Source organism: Hyperoodon ampullatus, assembly GCF_949752795.1.
Source record: "Hyperoodon ampullatus genome assembly, chromosome: X".
Classification (NCBI taxonomy): Eukaryota; Metazoa; Chordata; class Mammalia; order Artiodactyla; family Ziphiidae; genus Hyperoodon; species Hyperoodon ampullatus.
The window spans coordinates 15403549-15422687 of NC_136913.1; the positions used below are offsets into that span (position 1 = coordinate 15403549).

A 19139-nucleotide genomic window follows, 5' to 3' on the forward strand; every position below is an offset into this window, starting at 1 on the left:
TATGTGCTCAGTCAGTCATGCTGCTGTCATCAGGAATGTGAACAGGAGGCTTGCCACAAGTTGGTGGTGTGTGTAAGTCCCATGGAGTGCTGAGAGTGCCCCATGGCCAGTTGGAGGATCCCCAGGGGCTTATGGGTGGGCTTCTTGATGGAGTCCCTGGACACATTTAGTAAGATCCATGTTCCTTTAATCCCTTTTGAGAGTCCTGTTTACCACTCTCCAGCCTCTTCCCCCTCCCCACCCCCCAGTCATGCAGTTCACAATTCAGTGCTCTGGATGGGGCGAGACAGGAATGAGCCTCTTTGACAGTGTCCCACACAGCCAGGGAAACTGGGTGCTCACGCATGCACTCTTCCTTCACCCATGAGAGAAATCATAGGCCAAGATCTTTTTTAGTCCTAAGCTGTGCTGCTTTGTGAGAAGGTGATGTGAGTAGTCAAACAATTCTTCTTACCCTCCCCAGTGCATCTAGACTTGTATTATTTTTCTCTAGCATTGTGCTGGAACTTCTCTGCTTGAAACTTGAACTTCCACAAAGGCTGTTTCATCTGTGGGTGATTTTCTAAAACAGTGTTTTCCAGGGTCTCCTGGACTGTGGCCGAGAGGGACTAGAGCTGCTTCATGGGCCCCTGCTGGGTCCAGAGCCGGAACTGAGGTCTATGTGCCTATTACCCGATGCGTGGCTGGATGAGACTCCTCCTGGGTCCCTTGGTGTATGGTGCTGGATCCCAAAGCTCCCAAAAAGGCACTTTGTCTGTGAATAGAGGCCAAATTGTTATTGGCAGGTGGATATGGACGAAGGATGTCTTACTCAGCCGTGCTGCTGACATCACTCCTGGTAGTTCTATTTTTAATTTTTTAAATGAACTTCCATAGTGTTTTCCATAGTGGCTGCACCAATATCTATGATACATTTTTTTTTTTTTTTGCGGTACCCAGGCTTCTCACTGTTGTGGCCTCTCCCGTTGCGGAGCACAGGCTCCGGACGCGCAGGCTCAGCGGCCATGGCTCATGGGCCAAGCCGCTCCGCAGCATGTGGGATCATCCTGGGCCGTGGCACAAACCTGTGTCCCCTGCATCGGCAGGCGGACTCTCAACCACTGCACCACCAGGGAAGCCCTATGATACATTTTGAATTAAGTTTTATATATGCTGTGAGATTAGGGTCAAGGTTCATTTTTTTTCATACCAGTATCTCATTAATCTAGAACCATTTGAAGAAAAGGGTTTCTTTTCCTCCTTGGATTACTCTGGTGCCTTTGTCAAAAATCTAATGACTATATAAGTGTGATTTATTTATGGGTTCTTATTCCATTCTATTAACCTATTTGTTGATCTTTTTTTTTTAACATCTTTATTGGAGTATAGTTGCTTTACAATGGTGTGTCAGTTTCTGCTTTATAACAAAGTTAATCAGCTGTACATATACATATATCCCCATATCTCCTCCCTCTTGCGTCTCCCTCCCTCCCACCCTCCCTATCCCACCCCTCTAGGTGGTCACAAAGCCCCGAGCTGATCTCCCTGTGCTATGCAGCTGCTTCCCACTAGCTATCTATTTTACAGTTGGTAGTATATATAAGTCCATGGCACTCTCTCAGTTCGCCTCAGCTTACCCTTCCCCCTCCCCGCATCCTCAAGTCCATTCTCTAAGTCTGAGTCTTTATTCCTGTCCTGCCCCTAGGTTCTTCAGAACCATTTTTAGATTTTATATATATGTGTTAGCAGACGGTATTTATTTTTCTCTTTCTGACTCACTTCACTCTGTATGACAGTCTCTCCGTCCATCCACTTCACTACAACTAACTGAATTTGGTTTCTTTTTATGGCTGAGTACTATTCCATTGTATACATGTGCCACATCTTCTTTATCCATTCATCTGTTGGTGGACACTTAGGTTGCTTCCATGTCCTGACTACTGTAAATAGAGTTGCAATGAACATTGTGGTACATGACTCCTTTTGAATTATGCTTTTCTCAGGGTATATGCCCAGTAGTGGGATTGCTGGGTCGCATGGTAGTTCTATTTTTAGTTTTATAAGGAACCTCTGTACTGTTCTCCATAGTGGCTGTATCAATTTCCATTCCCACCAACAGTGCGACAGGGTTCCCTTTTCTCCACACCCTCTGCAGCATTTATTGTTTGTAGATTTTTTGAAGATGGCCATTCTGACTGGTGTGAGGTGATACCTCATTGTAGTTTTGATTTGCGTTTCTCTAATGATTAGTGATGTTGAGCATCCTTTCATGTGTTTGTTGGCAATCTGTATATCTTCTTTGGGGAAATGTCTATTTAGGTCTTCTGCCCATTTTTGTATTGGGTTGTTTGTTTTTTTCATATTGAGCTGCATGAGCTGCTTGTAAATTTTGGAGATTAATCCTTTGTCAGTTGCTTCATTTGCAACTATTTTCTCCCATTCTGAGGGTTGCCTTTTCCTCTTGTTTATGGTTTCCTTTGCTGTGCAAAAGCTTTGAAGTTTCATTAGGTCCCATTTGTTTATTTTTGTTTTTATTTCCATTTCTCTAGGAGGTGAGTCAAAAAGGACCTTGCTGTGATTTATGTCACAGAGTGTTCTGCCTATGTTTTCCTCTAAGAGTTTTATAGTGTCTGGGCTTACATTTAGGTCTTTAATCCATTTTGAGTTTATTTTTGTGTATGATGTTAGGAAGTGTTCTAATTTCATTCTTCTACATGTAGCTGTTCAGTTTTCCCAGCACCACTTATTGAAGAGGCTGTCTTTTCTCCATTGTATATTCTTGCCTCCTTTATCAAAGATAAGGTGACCATATGGGCGTGGGTTTATCTCTGGGCTTTCTGTCCTGTTCCATTGATCTATGTTTCTGTTTTTGTGCCAGTACCCTACTGTCTTGATTACTGTAGCTTTGTAGTATAGTCTGAAGTCCGGGAGCCTGATTCCTCCAGCTCTGTTTTTCTTTCTCAAGACTGCTTTGGCTATTCGGGGTCTTTTGTGTTTCCATACAAATTGTGAAATTTTTTGTTCTAGTTCTGTGGAAAATGCCACTGGTAGTTTGATAGGGACTGCATTGAATCTGTAGATTGCTTTAGGTAGTAGAGTCATTTTCACAATGTTGATTCTTCCCATCCGAGAACATGGTATATCTCTCCATCTGTTTGTATCGTCTTTAATGTCTTCTCATCAGTGTCTTACAGTTTTCTGCATACAGGTCTTTTGTGTCCTTAGGTAGGTTTATTCCTAGGTATTTTATTCTTTTTGTTGCACTGGTAAAGGGGAGTGTTTCCTTAATTTCTCTTTCAGATTTTTCATCATTAGTGTATAGGAATGAAAGAGATTTCTGTGTATTAATTTTGTATCCTGGGACTTTAACAGATTGATTGATTAGCTCTAGTAGTTTTCTGGTAGCATCTTTAGGATTCTTTATGTATAAGTGTCATGCCATCTGCAAACACTGACAGTTTTACTTCTTCTTTTCCGATTTGGATTCCTTTTATTTCTTTTTCTTCTCTGATTGCTGTAGCTAAAACTTGCAAAACTACGTTGAATAATAGTGGTGACAGTGGGCAACCTTGTCTTGTTCCTGATCTTAGAGGAAATGGTTTCAGTTTTTCACCATTGAGAACAATGTTGGCTGTGGGTTTGTCATATATGGCCTTTATTATGTTGAGGTAAGTTCCCTCTATGCCTACTTTCTGGAGGGTTTTTTATCATAAATGGGTGTTGAATTTTGTCAGAAGTTTTTCTGGCATCTATTCATATGGTTTTTATCCTTCAATTTGTTAATATGGTGTATCACATTGATTGATTTGTGTATATTGAAGAATCCTTGCATTCCTGAGATAAACCCCACTTGATCATGGTGTATGATCCTTTTAATGTGTTGTTGGATTCTGTTTGCTAGTATTTTGTTGAGGATTTTTGCATCTATATTCATCAGTGATATTGGTCTGTAATTTTCTTGTTTTGTAGTATCTTTGTCTGATTTTGGTATCAGGGTGATGGTGGCCTCATAGAATGAGTTTGGGAGTGTTCCTTCCTCCGCAATGTTTTCGAAGAGTGTGAGAAGGATGGGTGTTAGCTCTTCTCTGAATGTTTGATAGAATTCGCCTGTAAAGCCATCTGGTCCTGGACTTTTGTTTGTTGGAAGATTTTTAATCACAGTTTCAATTTCATTACTTGTGATTGGTCTGTTCATATTTTCTATTCCTTCCTGGTTCAGTCTTGGAAGGTTATACCTTTCTAAGAATTTGTCCATTTCTTCCAGGTTGTCCATTTTATTGGCATAGAGGTGCTTGTAGTAGTCTCTTAGGATGCTTTGTATTTCTGCAGTGTCTGTTGTAAGTTCTCCTTTTTCATTTCTAATTCTATTGATTTGAGTCCTCTCCCTCTTTTTCTTGATGAGTCTGGCTAATGGTTTATCAATGTTGTTTATCCTCTCAGAGAACCAGCTTTTAGTTTTATTGATCTTTGCTATTGTTTTCTTTGTTTCTGATTCATTTATTTCTGCTCTGATCTTTATGATTTCTTTCCTTCTACTAACTTTGGGTTTTGTTTGTTCTTCTTTTTCTGGTTCTTTTAGGTGTAAAGTTAGATTGTTTATTTGAGATGTTTGTTGTTTCTTGAGGTAGGATTGTATTGCTATAAACTTCCCTCTTAGAACTGCTTTTGCTGCATCCCATAGGTTTTGGATCATCGTGTTTCAATTGTCATTGGTCTCTAGGTATTTTTTGATTTCCTCTTTGCTTTCTTCAGTGATCTCTTAGTTATTTAGCAGTGTATTGTTTAGCCTCCATGTGTTTGTATTTTTTACAGATTTATTCCCGTAATTGATATCTAGTCTCGTAGTGTTGTGGTCAGAAAAGATACTTGATAGGATTTCAATTTTCTTAAATTTACCAAGGCTTGATTTGTGACCCACGATATGATCTGTCCTGGAGAATGTTCCATGAGCAGTTGAGAAGAAAGTGTATTCTGTTGTTTTTGGATGGACTGTCCTATAAACATCAATTAAGTCCATCTTGTTTAATGTATCATTTAAAGCTTGTGTTGCCGTGTTTATTTTCATTTTGGATGATCTGTCCATTGGTGAAAGTGGAGTGTTAAAGTCCCCTACTATGATTGTGTTACTGTCTATTTCCCCTTTTATGGCTGTTAGCATTTGCTTTATATATTGAGGTGCTCCTATGTTGGGTGCATGAGTATTTACAATTGTTATATCTTCTTCTTGGATTGATCCCTTGGTCATTATGTAATGTCCTTCTTTGTGTCTTGTAATATTCTTTATTTTAAAGTCCGTTTTGTCTGATATGAGTACTGCTACTCCAGGTTTCTTTTGATTTCTATTTGCATGGAATATCTTTTTCCATCCCCTCACTTTCAGTCTGTATGTGTCCCTAGGTCTGAAGTGGGTCTCTTGTAGACAACATATATACAGGTCTTGTTTTTGTATCCATTCAGCCAGTCTGTCTTTTCGTTGGAGCATTGAACCCGTTTACATTTAAGGTAATTATTGGTATGTATGTTCCTGTTACCATTTTCTTAATTGTTTTGGGTTTGTTATTGTAGGTCTTTTCCTTCTCTTGTGTTTCCTGCCTAGAGAAGTTCCTTTAGCATTTGTTGTAAAGCTGGCTTGGTGGTGCTGAATTCTCTTAGCTTTTGCTTGTCTGTAAAGGTTTTAATTTCTCCATGGAATCTGAATGAGATCCTTGCTGGGTAGAGTAATCTTGGTTGTAGGATTTTCCCTTTCATCACTTTAAATATGTCCTGCCACTCCGTTCTGGCTTGCAGAGTTTCTGCTGAAAGATCAGCTGTTAACCTTATGGGGATTCCCTTGTATGTTATTTGTTGTTTTTCCCTTGCTGCTTTTATTATTTTTTCTATGTATTTAATTTTTGACAGTTTGATTAATATGTGTCTTGGCGTGTTTCTCCTTGGGTTTATCCTGTATGGGGCTCTCTGTGCTTCCTGGACTTGATTAACTATTTCCTTTCCCATCTTAGGGAAGTTTTCAACTATAATCTCTTCAAATATTTTCTCAGTCCCTTTCTTTTTCTCTTCGTCTTCTGGGACCCCTGTAATTCGAATGTTGGTGCGTTTAATGTTGTCCCAGAGGTCTCTGAGACTGTCCTCAATTCTTTTCATTCTTTTTTCTTTATTCTCCTCTTTGGTAGTTATTTCCACTATTTTATGTTCTAGGTCACTTCTCCGTTCTTCTGCCTCAGTTATTCTGCTATTGATTCCTTCTAGAGAATTTTTAATTCCATTTATTGTGTTGTTCATCATTGTTTGTTTGCTCTTTAGTTCTTCTAGGTCCTTGTTAAACGTTTCTTGTATTTTCTCCATTCTGTTTCTAAGATTTTGGATCATCTTTACTCTCATTACTCTGAGTTCTTTTTCAGGTAAACTGCCTATTTTCTGTTCATTCATTTGGTCTGCTGGGTTTTTACCTTGCTCCCTCATCTGCTGTGTGTTTCTCTGTCTTCTCATTTTGATTAACTTACTGTATTTGGGGTCTCCTTTTTGCAGGCTGTAGATTTGTAGTTCCTATTGTTTTTGGTGTCTGCCCCCTGTGGCTAAGGTTGGTTCAGTGGGTTGTGTAGGCTTCCTGGTGGAGGCGACTAGTGCCTGTGTTGTGGTGGATGAGGCTGGATCTTTTCTTTCTGGTGGGCAGGACCGCATCGGTCGTGTGTTTTGGGGCGTCTGTGACCTTTCTATGATTTGAGGCAGCCTCTCTGCTAATGGGTGGGTTTGTGTTCCTCTCTTGCTAGTTGTTTGGCATAGGGTGTCCAACACTGTAGCTTGCTGGTCGTTGAGTGGAGCTGGGTCTTAGCATTGAGATGGAGATCTCTGGGAGAGCTTTTGCTGTTTGATATTACATGGAGCCAGGAGGTCTCTGGTGGACCAGTGTCCTGAACTCGGCTCTCCCACCTCAGAGGCACAGGCCTGACACCTGGCTGGAGCACCAAGCCCCTATCAGCCACACAGCCTTTGCTTTCTTCTGCCAGTTTTCCCCAGGATCCTGCAGGCTCTGGAGCGAGTGGGATGTCGCAGCTGGTCTTATCCTGGCCACCAGAAGCTCATGAAGAGGTGGAAAAATAGTTTGCCATTTTCTTTTTTTAGTGAGTGCTTGGCCGAGAACCCTTTTTTTCCTAGGGCACCTTGTAAATGGAAAAGCTTATCCGGGTTAAAAGTTCTTGCTGTGGCTGCTGTAATTCACGATTATCTTGCGTAAGGTTAACCCGCTTTTCGGCCTTAAAACAAAATTTATTCACCTGATGCCTCACACTGGGCCCAGTCCAGCTTCAGTCTGGCCCCTATTTGTTGATCTTTATATTGGTACTACACGGTCTTGATTTCTGTAAGTGTTGAAATCAGGTAGTATAAATTTTTGAAGATTCTCTCTCTAATTGTTCAGATTTTAGAAAACACTCCTCTCAGTGGTTCTGAGTGTGTATTACATGTCTTTTGTTAAATTTGTTCCCATTTTTTTCGTGACACTATTGCAAATTGAACTGTTTCTTAAAATTTCATTTTCTAATTGAGTTTATGAAGGCCACAGAATATAAGGTCATAGAGAAGGCAGTTATATTCCTATATACAAGCAATGAACAACTGATCACAGAAATTTGAAAAACAATAACATTCATAATAGCTCGCCCCCTCCCCCAAATGAAATACTTAAGTATAAATTCATCGTAAAACACAGGATCTGTATACTGAAAACTACAAAGTGGTGTTAAAAGAAACCCAAGAAGACCTAAATAAAGGGAGAGACATATGCTGTTTGTGGATTGAAAGGCTCAACATAGTAGTGATACTATTTTTCTCCAAAGTGATCTATAGATTCATTGCAACCAATCAGAATCCCAATAGGATGTTTTGTAGTTACAGACCAGCCTATCCTGTAATTTATATGTAAGGGCCAAGGAACTAGAACAGCTAAAGCAAATTTGGAAAAGAAGAACAAAGGTAGAGGAATCACTTTTAGTATCAAGCTTCAGTAATCAAGACAGTGTGGGATTGATGATAGATCAGTGGAGAGGGATCAGGAGTCCTGAAGTAGACCACATGAATATAGGCATTTGATCTTTGACAAAGGTACAAAATCAATTCATTGAGGAAAGGATGGTCTTTTCAAGAAATTGTTTTGTAACAGTTGGTCATCCATCTGTAAAAAAATGAACCTTGATCGAAGACCTCACTCCTGATACAAAGATTAACTTGAAATGGATCATAGATGCAAATGTAGAACATAAAGGTATGAAACCTGTAGAAGAAGACGTAGAAAAAAGTTATTGTGACCTGGGGTTGGAAATGATGCCAAAAGCATAATCTATAACAAAAAATCAATAAATTGGACTTTATCAAAATTGAAACTTTTACTCTGCTAAAAACACTGTCAAGAGAATTAAGAGACAAGCTACAGACTAGGAGAGAATATTTGCAACCCACGTATTTGACAAAGGACTAGTGTCCAGATTATATAAAGAAGTCAGTAATAAGAACTCTCAAAGTTCAACCAACTCAATTTAAAAATGGGCAAAGGACGTGAACAGACACTTCACCAAAGAGGATATAAGGATGGCAAGTAAACATGTGAGAAGATATTCAGCATTGTTAGCCATTAGGCAAATGCAAATTGAAACCATGATCACAGACCAGTATACACAGTGATAGAATTGCTAAAACAGAGAATCGTGACAACATCAAGTGCTGGCAACTGGAACCCTCGTGAATTGGTGGTGAGAATGCCAAATTATACCCCACTCTGAGTAACTGTTTGGCATTTTCTTATGAAGTTATATATACATTTAACCTTGTGACCCAGCAGTTCCACTCCTGGGTATCTACCTTAGTGAAATGAAAAATTTATGTTCACTCAAAAATCTGTACACAAATGTTCATAGAAGTTTTATATGATAGTGGAAACGTGAAAAAAACTCAAATGTCCTTCAAAGGAAGAATGGATAAATGGAGTACGATGAAATAGTACTCATCAGGCAAAAGGAATGATACACGCAGCAATTTGAATGAAACTCAAAGGTGTTATGCTGCGTGAGACAAGCCAGTGTCAAAATGTTATGTACTGCATGACTCCTTTTATTTGACGTTCTTGAAAAGGCAAAACTATAGTGCTGGAAAACAGACCACTGGTTGTCAAGGGTTATGCATGAGGTGAAGGTTTGTATATCAGTGAGTAGTACCAGGGAGCTTTTTGGTTGTTGGAACTGTATTGTACCCTCTTTGTGGTGGTAGTTTCACAAATCTATATGTGTTAACATTTGTAGAACTGTACAATAAAAGAAAAAAAGTCAATTTTACCATATGATAATAAAAAAAATTTTGTAAAATGTCACACTTCATTCTGTTTTTTGGATCTTTGTATGTGACCTCATTTTTGTTTTGCATTTTGCTTTTGCCTCCCCCTGCCCCCACCTTTGCTTTGGCGTAGGTCACTATTATCCATTGGTCTCTATATTTGGTAGGCCCTTTTAATTGGGAAGCCCATATTCCTCAGTTCTGGGAGTTTTCTTGATTTTTATTGACCTCCCTCCCCCCATTTTCTCTGTTCTCCCTTCCTGATATTTTTCAGACACTGGACTTCTTAGTTTGGTTTTCTAATTTTTCTTTTCTAGTTTCTTTCTTTTCTCTTCTTCCTTTTGTCTATATGTGGAGACATACTTATTTTTAAACTCTAAATCTCCTGTGTTTAATAACCAAGAGTTCATTTTTTTTGTTGTTCTCTGATTCTTTTCAATGGCATCCTATTCTTGTTTCATTGTTGTAGTATCTTCTCTTAATGCTAGTTTTTCTTCTTCCTCAATGCTTGCTTTTTTTGTTGTTGTATATACTTCTAATTAGATACTTTCCTTCAATAGCTGATGGTCCTTCTCTGCTTATATTTAGGAGGAGGATGAGAATGCATATTGCAAGTTCATAGCCTGTTGTGGGGCTTGTCAACTTTGAGCTTCATTCTCCCCCAGTTTGCCTGAGCTATAGAGTTGGGGAACCCCCAAAGACAGTGTCATTTGCTGTTTCCTCTTGGTCTGGTTGGAGTCCTCAGGGAGGAGACTCTTGTGGTCTCCTGCATGGAGGGAAGACCTGGTTCATTGGAGGAGAGGGCTCTGGTTCTCAGCATTCAGGGCATTCATTTAATCCCCCTATTTCCAGTCCAATTTCTAGTCCTTAATTGCATCTCTGTATTGCTAATCCAGAGGCCATCTGTTTTACCTTTCAAAGAAATAAATCTTCAGTGTTCTACCATAGTGGCAGGAAGGATTCGGGGATCTAATTACTTCTGAAGCAGACTTTCAAGCAAAACTTATTTAAGCCAATCGTCTTCCCCTCTTTCACTCCCACTTTCATAGGTATCTGGTGCTGCCAATTTGAGTCTTTCAGGGAGTCTTATATATAAAATCAGATTGGTTCTTGTTTTATCCCCATGCTTAGCTTGCAGTTCACTTTACTTGATCTGTAGAAGTGAAAAAGTTCTAGGTCTAGTGAACAGAAGTCTGAAGAATCATCAAGCAGAGCTCTAGTCATGGCTTCTCAGTCAGTTCCCAGACTAAGTCAGTTTACAGGTACAGAACCCTTGAATAAAGGCGCCTCTGAGTCACCTTTAGGAAGGACCCTACTCTGCAGCCAGAAGTTTATATTGTTAATCTTTCTCCCAGCCTTTCCCAAAGTGTGTGACTGTGCAGTGGGGAAAAGGGACTCATCAGATTTAGGGGGGATTACTGGACACAGGCTCTGAACTGATACTTATTCCAGGAGACCCAAAACATCACTATGATCCACCAGTTAGAGTAGGAGCTTATGGAGGTCAGGTGATCAGTGGAGTTATAGCTCAGGTCCTTGTCACAGTGGGTTCAGTTTATCCCCGAATCCACCCTGTGGCTATTTTCTCCAGTTCCATGATGCGTAATTGGAAGAGACGTATTCAGCACCTAGGAGAATCCCCACATTTATTTTTCTTGGATTTGCTAATTCATTCAGCATTCATCAGTTTGCCTTCCAGCTTACCAATTTTATCGTTATCACCTCTTCCCTTTGGTCTTTCCTGTCCTTGTATGTCTATGACCATGCACACTCCCCCCCTCCCAGTTAAAAAAATTGTTTTAGTAGAGTTGCAGTAGGGAATGAGTTTGGTACATATGTTCAGTTCTGTCTTTTCCTGCAGCCTCCATCTATTGTGTTGGCCAAAAAGTTTGAGTTTTTCTGAAAGATGCTGTGGAAAAACAGAACGAACTTTTTGGCCAATCCAATATGTTATTTTGCTGTGTGATGTTACATAATCCTATGGCTTTGAAGGCCATCCAACCGCATAAATTTATGCCTCAAGCCCTACTTCTCTTTCTTCTAAGCTCTAGACATGTATTTACAATGGCTTATTCAACTTTTCTCCTAATATATCTGATACACATCTCAGATGCTTCATTCCCAACCCTCTCCTTGAAATGCCCATTTCTCATCCAATCTTCTTGTTCTCAATTAATACCACACTACCAGCCGCCCACTTGCTCAATCTCAAATTCCTTTCCTTCTTTCCTATATCACCTTCATCAACATCTCCTGTTAGTTCTAGATTTAAATTATGTCCAGAATCCATCTCCTTCTCTTTATGGCTGCTACGTGATCTAAGCCATTTTCATTTCTCACCTGGTTCCATGTAGTAACCTCCCAACTGCTCCCTACTTCCACTCTTGTCCTGCTACAATCCACTGTCTACGCGGTAGCCAGCGTGAAAATTCTGAATTCTAAGTTAGGCCGAATGCCTTTCCTGATTCAAAGTCCTCGTTGCAGTACACTTTGAATGGCACCCACACTCCTTATTCTGTCCACAAGGTGCCTGCCTAACTCTTTGACTTTAGCTCCTGCCAAGGTCTTCATTGTCCCCTCTGCTCTGGTCACACAGGCCTTTTGGTTCATCAAACACACCAAGCTTGTTCCCTCCTTTGGGGCCTTAGCGGTTGCCGTTTTATCTCCCTGAATATCCTTTGCCTATATCTTCATGTGGCTCACCTCTCACTTCATTCAAGTCTCTGCTCAGTAGCATCCGCTTTGAGAAGCCTTCCTGGACCACCCTCTCCACCTTTCTCCCAGGTCCCCCACATTACTCTCTATTACATCATCTTATTTATTTCCTTCTGAAAGTATCTTGGTTTTTTTTTGTTGTTTTTTTTTCTTCTGACTTTCTTGTCTTTCTCTAGCCATTTGAGTATGAGCCCTGTGAGGGCATTGGTTTGATCTATCTTGTTCCTTGGTGGTATCATCACACCCAGAGCAGAATCGGGCCCATAGTAGATAGATACTCAAAGACTGTTGGATGGTAGGTAGGAGGGTGGGTGAATAAATGTTTGTTGAGTTCCACGCTACTATTAGCATGTTGTTTCTTCTGGGATGTCTCAGAATTGAGCCTTTATACAGAATTCTTTCCCACCTTGACTGATGCTACTTCAGAGTGCCTTTACGTGTCCCTATCTCTCCCTGCCAGTAGGTCTGTTTTGGGGCTCAAAGTTTGAATTCCCAAATAGCAGATTGTGGATCCTGTTTTCTACCTTTAGCCAAGAAGTCACACCTTCAGCCATATTTTATGCAGGAGCCTGGATGACACTTTGGTGGAAGCACGACCAGTGCCCTTTCTCATCCCTCAGTCCTGATCCAGTATGGCGCTGGAGTGGAAACAAGAGATTGCAACTAGAGATGTAGTCCTGATGGCTTGCCTCTCAGTATTAGGAGTCTGCTTTTGCTTTTCTGCTCCCTTCCAATCAGTTTTTAATTTTTAACATCATTCTGTGCCAGCCACTGTTAAAACTGAGGGTGAGATTTAGGCGTGGGGGGTGGGGAGGGTTGGTCAATCAGTTTCATTTCATCATCTTAAGAAAGGAGTCGAGAGACTGCAAATTGTGAAGCCTCCTGTGTCCGGTCACCAGCTTTAAACATGATGCCTCCCAGTCCACTTGTCTTTGAGTCATATGGCACCTAAATGCTTGTGCGTCCAGTCATAAGTTTCTTTTCAGTACCTGATGAAGTAGGGATGAACCCAGGAAATGACCCCTCTCTTCTCTTTGTTTTGTACAACTCAGGAGGTTCATCAAGAACGGATTGCATTGGAAAACCAACTGGAACAACTTCGTCCAGTCACTGTGTTGTGACCCCCAAGATTCAAGTAACAATGGGTGACCTTTCCTGCCAAGATCTTTCCTTTGAACGTTTCAACGCAACTACTTGTCATAGATGTCTGAGACTGTGTCAAAAGCTTTTAGCGGCGGAATATAATCCATATCACCTTTTCTCTTGTGCTTCACGTGTACGTTTTACTGTGGTGGAAAAAATACAACTGATTATCACACTTGAAATTGTAACTATCAGTGGAATTTACCTCCCATTCTTAAGTACTTCCTCAAGGTGTTAGATGTTGCTCCTTACCCAAAACCAATCTTCTAGCAAATAAAAACAATTTAGAGCATTACTTATTTAAAGAATTTATGGCTTGTACAAATCCAGTACCTTCAGGATGCTTGTTTTATTTTCGTATGTATATCATATACAGTAGATTGGTTTCCTGAATAATTGTGATTCCAACTGGATAGTCTTTGGCATGATGATAATAAAAACAAAAAGTAGAAGAAAACAAAAGCATTAGCTTTAGACTGGCGCTGTGCCCTCCACCACTATATGCCAAAAATTGCTTCTCTAGTGCCATCTTGATATTATATCTAGCTATAAATAATACATGACTATTGTTTTCTATTGAATGGCAAAGACTTATTCAGTCTTTACACCTCTGTAAAGTAGTAGTTTTGTCCATGATCTATTTAACTTGGCCCAGCTAAGCCATCAGCCCAGACAACTCAGCCCTTTCATGTAGATTTTTGGGCAAGAGCAATCTGCCTGAACTGCCTTGCCCGATCAAATTAAATAAATAGTTGCCAGATCTCTACTTTTATCCTGCATGGGTTAACATATCTGTAAATGCATGAATTTGGAAACCACCCATCAAATGTGAACGGCTGATGAGACTGTTTGGACTGATAAATATTTGTTGTTTGAACCCAGGTATTCAAACTAGGGAAGAAGGGGCAATGGTTGTTACCAGTAATCCAACAATCTCTGGTAGTTATTTTTGTCTTTGTTATTTTAACCTGGATCGTGAGTGTATTGGGTATGAAGAAATAATGAAAGAAAGCCTATCCTCACATTGGATATATGACTATTTTGTTCTCTGTGAAGTGTACCCTTGGGAAGGGATTGGTTTATGTGCAGTTCAGAGGCGCCCAACCGACTCCAGTGTAAGTGATGTAAAACAGTAAGCTCAAATTGCAGAAGCCAGTACTCTATAGAAATTTACATAGCCTCTGCTTCTTCTGTAAGCTCAAGTTGAAAGTGGGAATTGATCGACCCTCCCAGGTATCCGGCCTCTCCAGCTTTAACATCACTTCAGGAGATGGATGGCAAGACATGTGGTCTCTTGTGCATTTTGCTAATTTACCGATTTTTAGGATAGCGGGGTGGGGTGTGCTAGGGTCCTTTCTGAAGTGGTTTAGGATAGGTTTGCGGTACACGGGACTAAGCCTTTGATTTCAATAGAGTTGACTGCTTTTAGAAGAAGTAGGCTTTTATTTTTAATGCTTTCTTACTCCATTAAGCTTTATCGATAGCTTAATGGCAGAAGAGAAACACTCAAACGATGATGTTTTTCCAAAAAAAACCAAATTGTTGATTCTGTTCTGTGCATATTAAAGGATTCTGAATTGCTTGGATTTTGAAAATCGCAGGACTTGAACTTTTTCTCTAGTCCCCCTTTCCTTCCCTTTTGGCTGCCTTTTTTGTCCCTGTGGGAGGGGTTCAGAGTCAGTTTAAACCCTTCCTAAGATTATGAATGGGTGAGTGCACATTTTTTAAGTAACCTCTTTTCACTTGTTTTGAGATCTGGGGGCTGCAACACATTTTATCAACTGTGTCCTTGTCACAGACGTTTCATTATCATGTTTGCCTTTTGTTCCATTCAATCCAGGAAAGACTAGCATATGCACTTTATCTCATAGTCTTCCAGGACATATGCACACACTCCAGATAGCACTTCATATCCATTAAGCAGACATAAAAACTTAAGAATGTTAGTCTATGTTATGCATTTTTAAAATATTGACATGTTTTTCTCCCATCAAGCCAAGGCCAGAGTGAGCCAAATTAGGAGGTTGGGGTTTTGTTTAATTAGCTTGGTTTTCATTAAAGGAAAAAACTTGCATTGGACAATCGAAGCCTCATGTGTTGCACCGTCTAACCAGTAATTTAACATAGGCATTGCATTAAAGCCCATACCAATAATATCTCCACCCCACCTTCTTGACTGGACTTAAGAGTGACCACAGTTTCTTAGTTGCCTAGAAGTGGATTTTTAAAAAAACAATGACACCCCCCCCCACACACACACACAACATGATATTACCTAACTAGTGCTCATCCTCTGTTTCTCTGTTTTCGTAGGATGTATACTTTTATTTAATTTAGGATTATAACTCCTGATAATGTTTCTGTGAGCGTTTAATATGATTTATAGGAAGGCTGGGCTATTGATATCACCATTATACCTCTTCTATAAAACTACTCAAGCATAAGACCTTGTTGGGCAGAAATCTCTGGGCAGAGTGTTGATGTTGCCCCCATGCACGGGGGTTTACTAACCTTATTGTTAAGTGGTCTTCGTCCATGGGAGTCCCACAGTCCCAAGGGTGAAAACATGGTAGGAGTAGATCACGAGCTCATTGGGTGTCTCTGTGTCTCTGGTATGTGGCTTATTGCTCTGGCCACCTCCCTATCCAGCAGCAGGAAGCAGACCCAAAAGGTAGATTTCTGGAATGGAGGAGTGTGTTGGAATCAAGGCAGACATTTGCCTTAGTTGGAGGGATCTGACTGCTTTATAAATATTAGAGAAGTGCTTTGGGTCTGGTTGGGAGAAGGAGGCAGCTTAGCTGGGAGCTGTGCCCATTTTCTTCTCATTGCACGGTAGGATGTCAGAGATGAGAGGACCCCTTCCCATATCCTGCGTTTGCTTGTGGGGAGACCAAGGCCCTAAGAAACCACAGTTCCTAGTCCAAGAATCCATAGAAGGAGGGAGCTGGTGGCAGAGTTGGGATTTTATGGATTCTCAGTTGAGTCCTCTCGCCACTAGCATTACTAAAAATAGATTAGAACGGTTTTTTCTGTGTACCATGTTGAATTTTATTTACTTAATTTATCAGTCTTAAAATATGAAAACATGTCTTAGTGAGTTTTAGATCTAGATAATTCTCTTGGATTGAAGCAAAAAATAAAATCTGAAGAGAAAGAATATGATTGAAGTATTTGTTCTTCAGAACACCTCATCTTTCATGATGCAGTAAATTACCCTGAGTTTCTTGGCAGAACTTTTGACAGCTGTTGCTTTGAATGGATTCCATTCCTGTATTCCTTATGGGAGTTTGTTTTTAAAATAGACTACTGTGATTGAAATGAACTCAATATGTAGTAAGTTACAGTTTTCTTCAATATATCTTGGGTTACTTGGGTTGCAAATGTTCAGTTTCAGCACAGTTTAGGGTGAGTAATCAAAAACATGGATTTTTCTTTGATTTCCTAGTGTCTGAACTATCATGAAGCATTCTTCTCTTCACATGTGACTTGATTCTAGTCTGTTTCTAAATGATATTTGTCCATTTCTTAGATGAGCTCACAACCATGGTAATGATAGATGTGCTCTTAGAAGATCACTAAGAAAATAATCTGGAATGGATGTTTTTCTTGAAATTAAGGCAGACATTTGCAAATGTAGTAGTTGGAAAGATCTCAGTTTCATTATAACACCTTAGAGCTAAAAACATTTGTTCAGCACAGGCTAGAATCACACCTCCTGACGAGATATCACTAAGGGAATTTGATTTTTTAAATATTAAAAAAAAAGAATTACAGATATCATAGCACCCAGATCTTCCCATATTGCTGAGAAGTAGGACTCAGTAGGTTGTGGTTTGAACATCATGAATGTGAACAAAATGAAATCTCTGTTGAGAGGTCTTTTTCTTCTCTAGTTAAAGAGAACATTCTAGTAACTTCGGTTTCTCTTCCCGACTGGTTTACTCTGTTTCAAGCGTACTCTTTTCAAACTGATTTCAAAGGATCACTTGAATTTACACTTTAGTTATGGGTGCTTTGTTACAGTTTTTTGACTCAGTGTGGTTCAAATTCCTAGTGAGAGGTGGGGGGATGTGGGCTTTTGCAGTCCTGAAGTGGCATATTCTGCTTCCCCTTCAGCCCAGGCTAAGGGAGGCTGCCCACCAACGCCCACAGATTAGTCATCGACGGCAGTTTATGAGAGTCTTACTCTAGGAGCCTCCCCACTTTGCTGTTTGCAGTGAGAAATGTAGCTGGTTATGTGACCCTCCCAAGAGCAACTGTAAGAACAGCAGACCAAGAGGGCCAGACATGAAGAGCAATACAAACTGATTCTCCCCAAAATAGACTTTCAGAGGTTGCCTTACTAAGTGTTCCCTGAAACAGCCAGTCTGTGAATGTGGGGAGACATCCCAGGTGCATGGTCACTTTTAGGCTTGTCTCGTTATTTTCTATATTTACTGACGCATATGATTGATAAAGGAACCTTTTCCCAAAGGCATTACAGCGTTTCAATGGACAGGATTTGTTCTAGTGACAGAAGTCTTGCTCTGCTCTCAGCACTTGCGGAGTGTTTAGTTTTTGTGTTTTGGGGGTTCTACTGCCCTGCTCTAAGCTAAGTTCATGACTGTGGGAGGTTGGAGAAAGTGGTTTATGATTCTGAAGACCAGAGGACACTGGAACTTAAGCAGGCCAGAACTGGAATTTGAGGGCTGCAGTAGGGAAACTTCTGGTCCCAGTTCTGTTATAAAGCACTATGTCGGACATCAGGACTGGATCCTAAAGCTGCTTCAGGGAGCCCTGAACTGGGAATGGGACAGGTGGCGCAGGGACCGCCTTGTATGGAGATTGGATCAACCGAGTTGTGTTGGTTTTATTTTGTTTTAAGGTAACTTGTGTGAGGGCTTCAGCTGCAGCCAGCCTGGGAGCTGGGGTGTACCCTTACCTTTAGCCATTCTTTTTGTCTTCCGTACAAATCCGATATTCAAGTGAGCCAGAGGTGGGAAGAGCCATTTTACTCCTTGTAGCTGTGGGCCTGGAGAGATAATGAGTTGATGGTCTATTTTAACCTCGAAAGTAAAAATGTATATTTTTTCACTACAGTTACATTGAACAGTAAAATGAGGAACAGCAAAGTATATATTTGATGCCTTCTGTCTTTTCATGATAACGTGCTAACAAGTTGTGTTAGTATTTTACTCAGCCAGAGTCTCATTCATGTGCTAAGCATTGGGAACTGTATGTACATTGATCTTAAACATAAATAAATACAGGGTGTCCTATATTCGGATTGTGACTTGTCGACTCAAGCTAACCTTACTGCCTCTCTTTCACACTTGTTGGAAAGTCTGTGGAGAACATAGTAGGTTGAGAATCTCCAACTCTGGAAAATGTACATGCTGTGAAACTGGGGTGCTATGTGAAAAAATAAATGTCTGATAACCAAGTGTGGCTCTGGTGGAGTCTTGGTGTCAGTCAGTATATTATGGTCTGCATTTGGTCTCATGCATTTAATGCAAGTGACGTGAAAAGGAGTTGGAGGTCTTCCCAGTTAAATCAAAGTCTGAGATCTGGTTATTTTCACCTCCTGGTGATCTGAGCTGGGTCCTTAAATATCTGTGCACAGTTGACACTCGGCATTCATGGGATATCATGGCCAGCTCACAGTGCATTTTAAAGATCCACCGAACTGAAAACTTGGATTAATCTAGGGTCAGGTTTTTTGCCTCATCTTCTTGGCATTCTTTTTTTTTTTTTTTTTTTTTTTTTTTTGCGGTACGCGGGCCTCTCACTGTTGTGGCCTCTCCCATTGCGGAGCACAGGCTCCGGACGCGCAGGCTCAGCGGCCATGGCTCACGGGCCCAGCCGCTCCGCGACACGTGGGATCTTCCCAGACCGGGGCACAAACCTGCGTCCCCTGCATTGGCAGGTGGACTCTCAACCACTGCGCCACCAGGGAAGCCCTCTTCTTGGCATTCTTTGTGCTCAGAAATGTTTCCATCAGAGTG

At 40.6% G+C, this 19139-nt stretch overlaps 1 protein-coding gene across 9 annotated transcripts in view; it reads left to right on the forward strand.

Moving 5' to 3' along the window:
* The window catches only part of REPS2 (RALBP1 associated Eps domain containing 2), a gene marked incomplete at its 5' end in the record, with an annotated part of 231265 nt that extends 217986 nt beyond the window's left edge, over nt 1-13279 (forward strand). For all 9 annotated transcript variants that reach the window (XM_079727343.1, XM_079727345.1, XM_079727349.1 and 6 more), the window contains one exon: nt 13065-13279. In XM_079727343.1, coding sequence (XP_079583469.1) covers nt 13065-13133 — 69 coding nt within the window. In that variant the 3' untranslated portion in view covers nt 13134-13279. The remainder of the gene's footprint in view (nt 1-13064) is intronic.
* Nucleotides 13280-19139: the final 5860 nt, after the last annotated feature.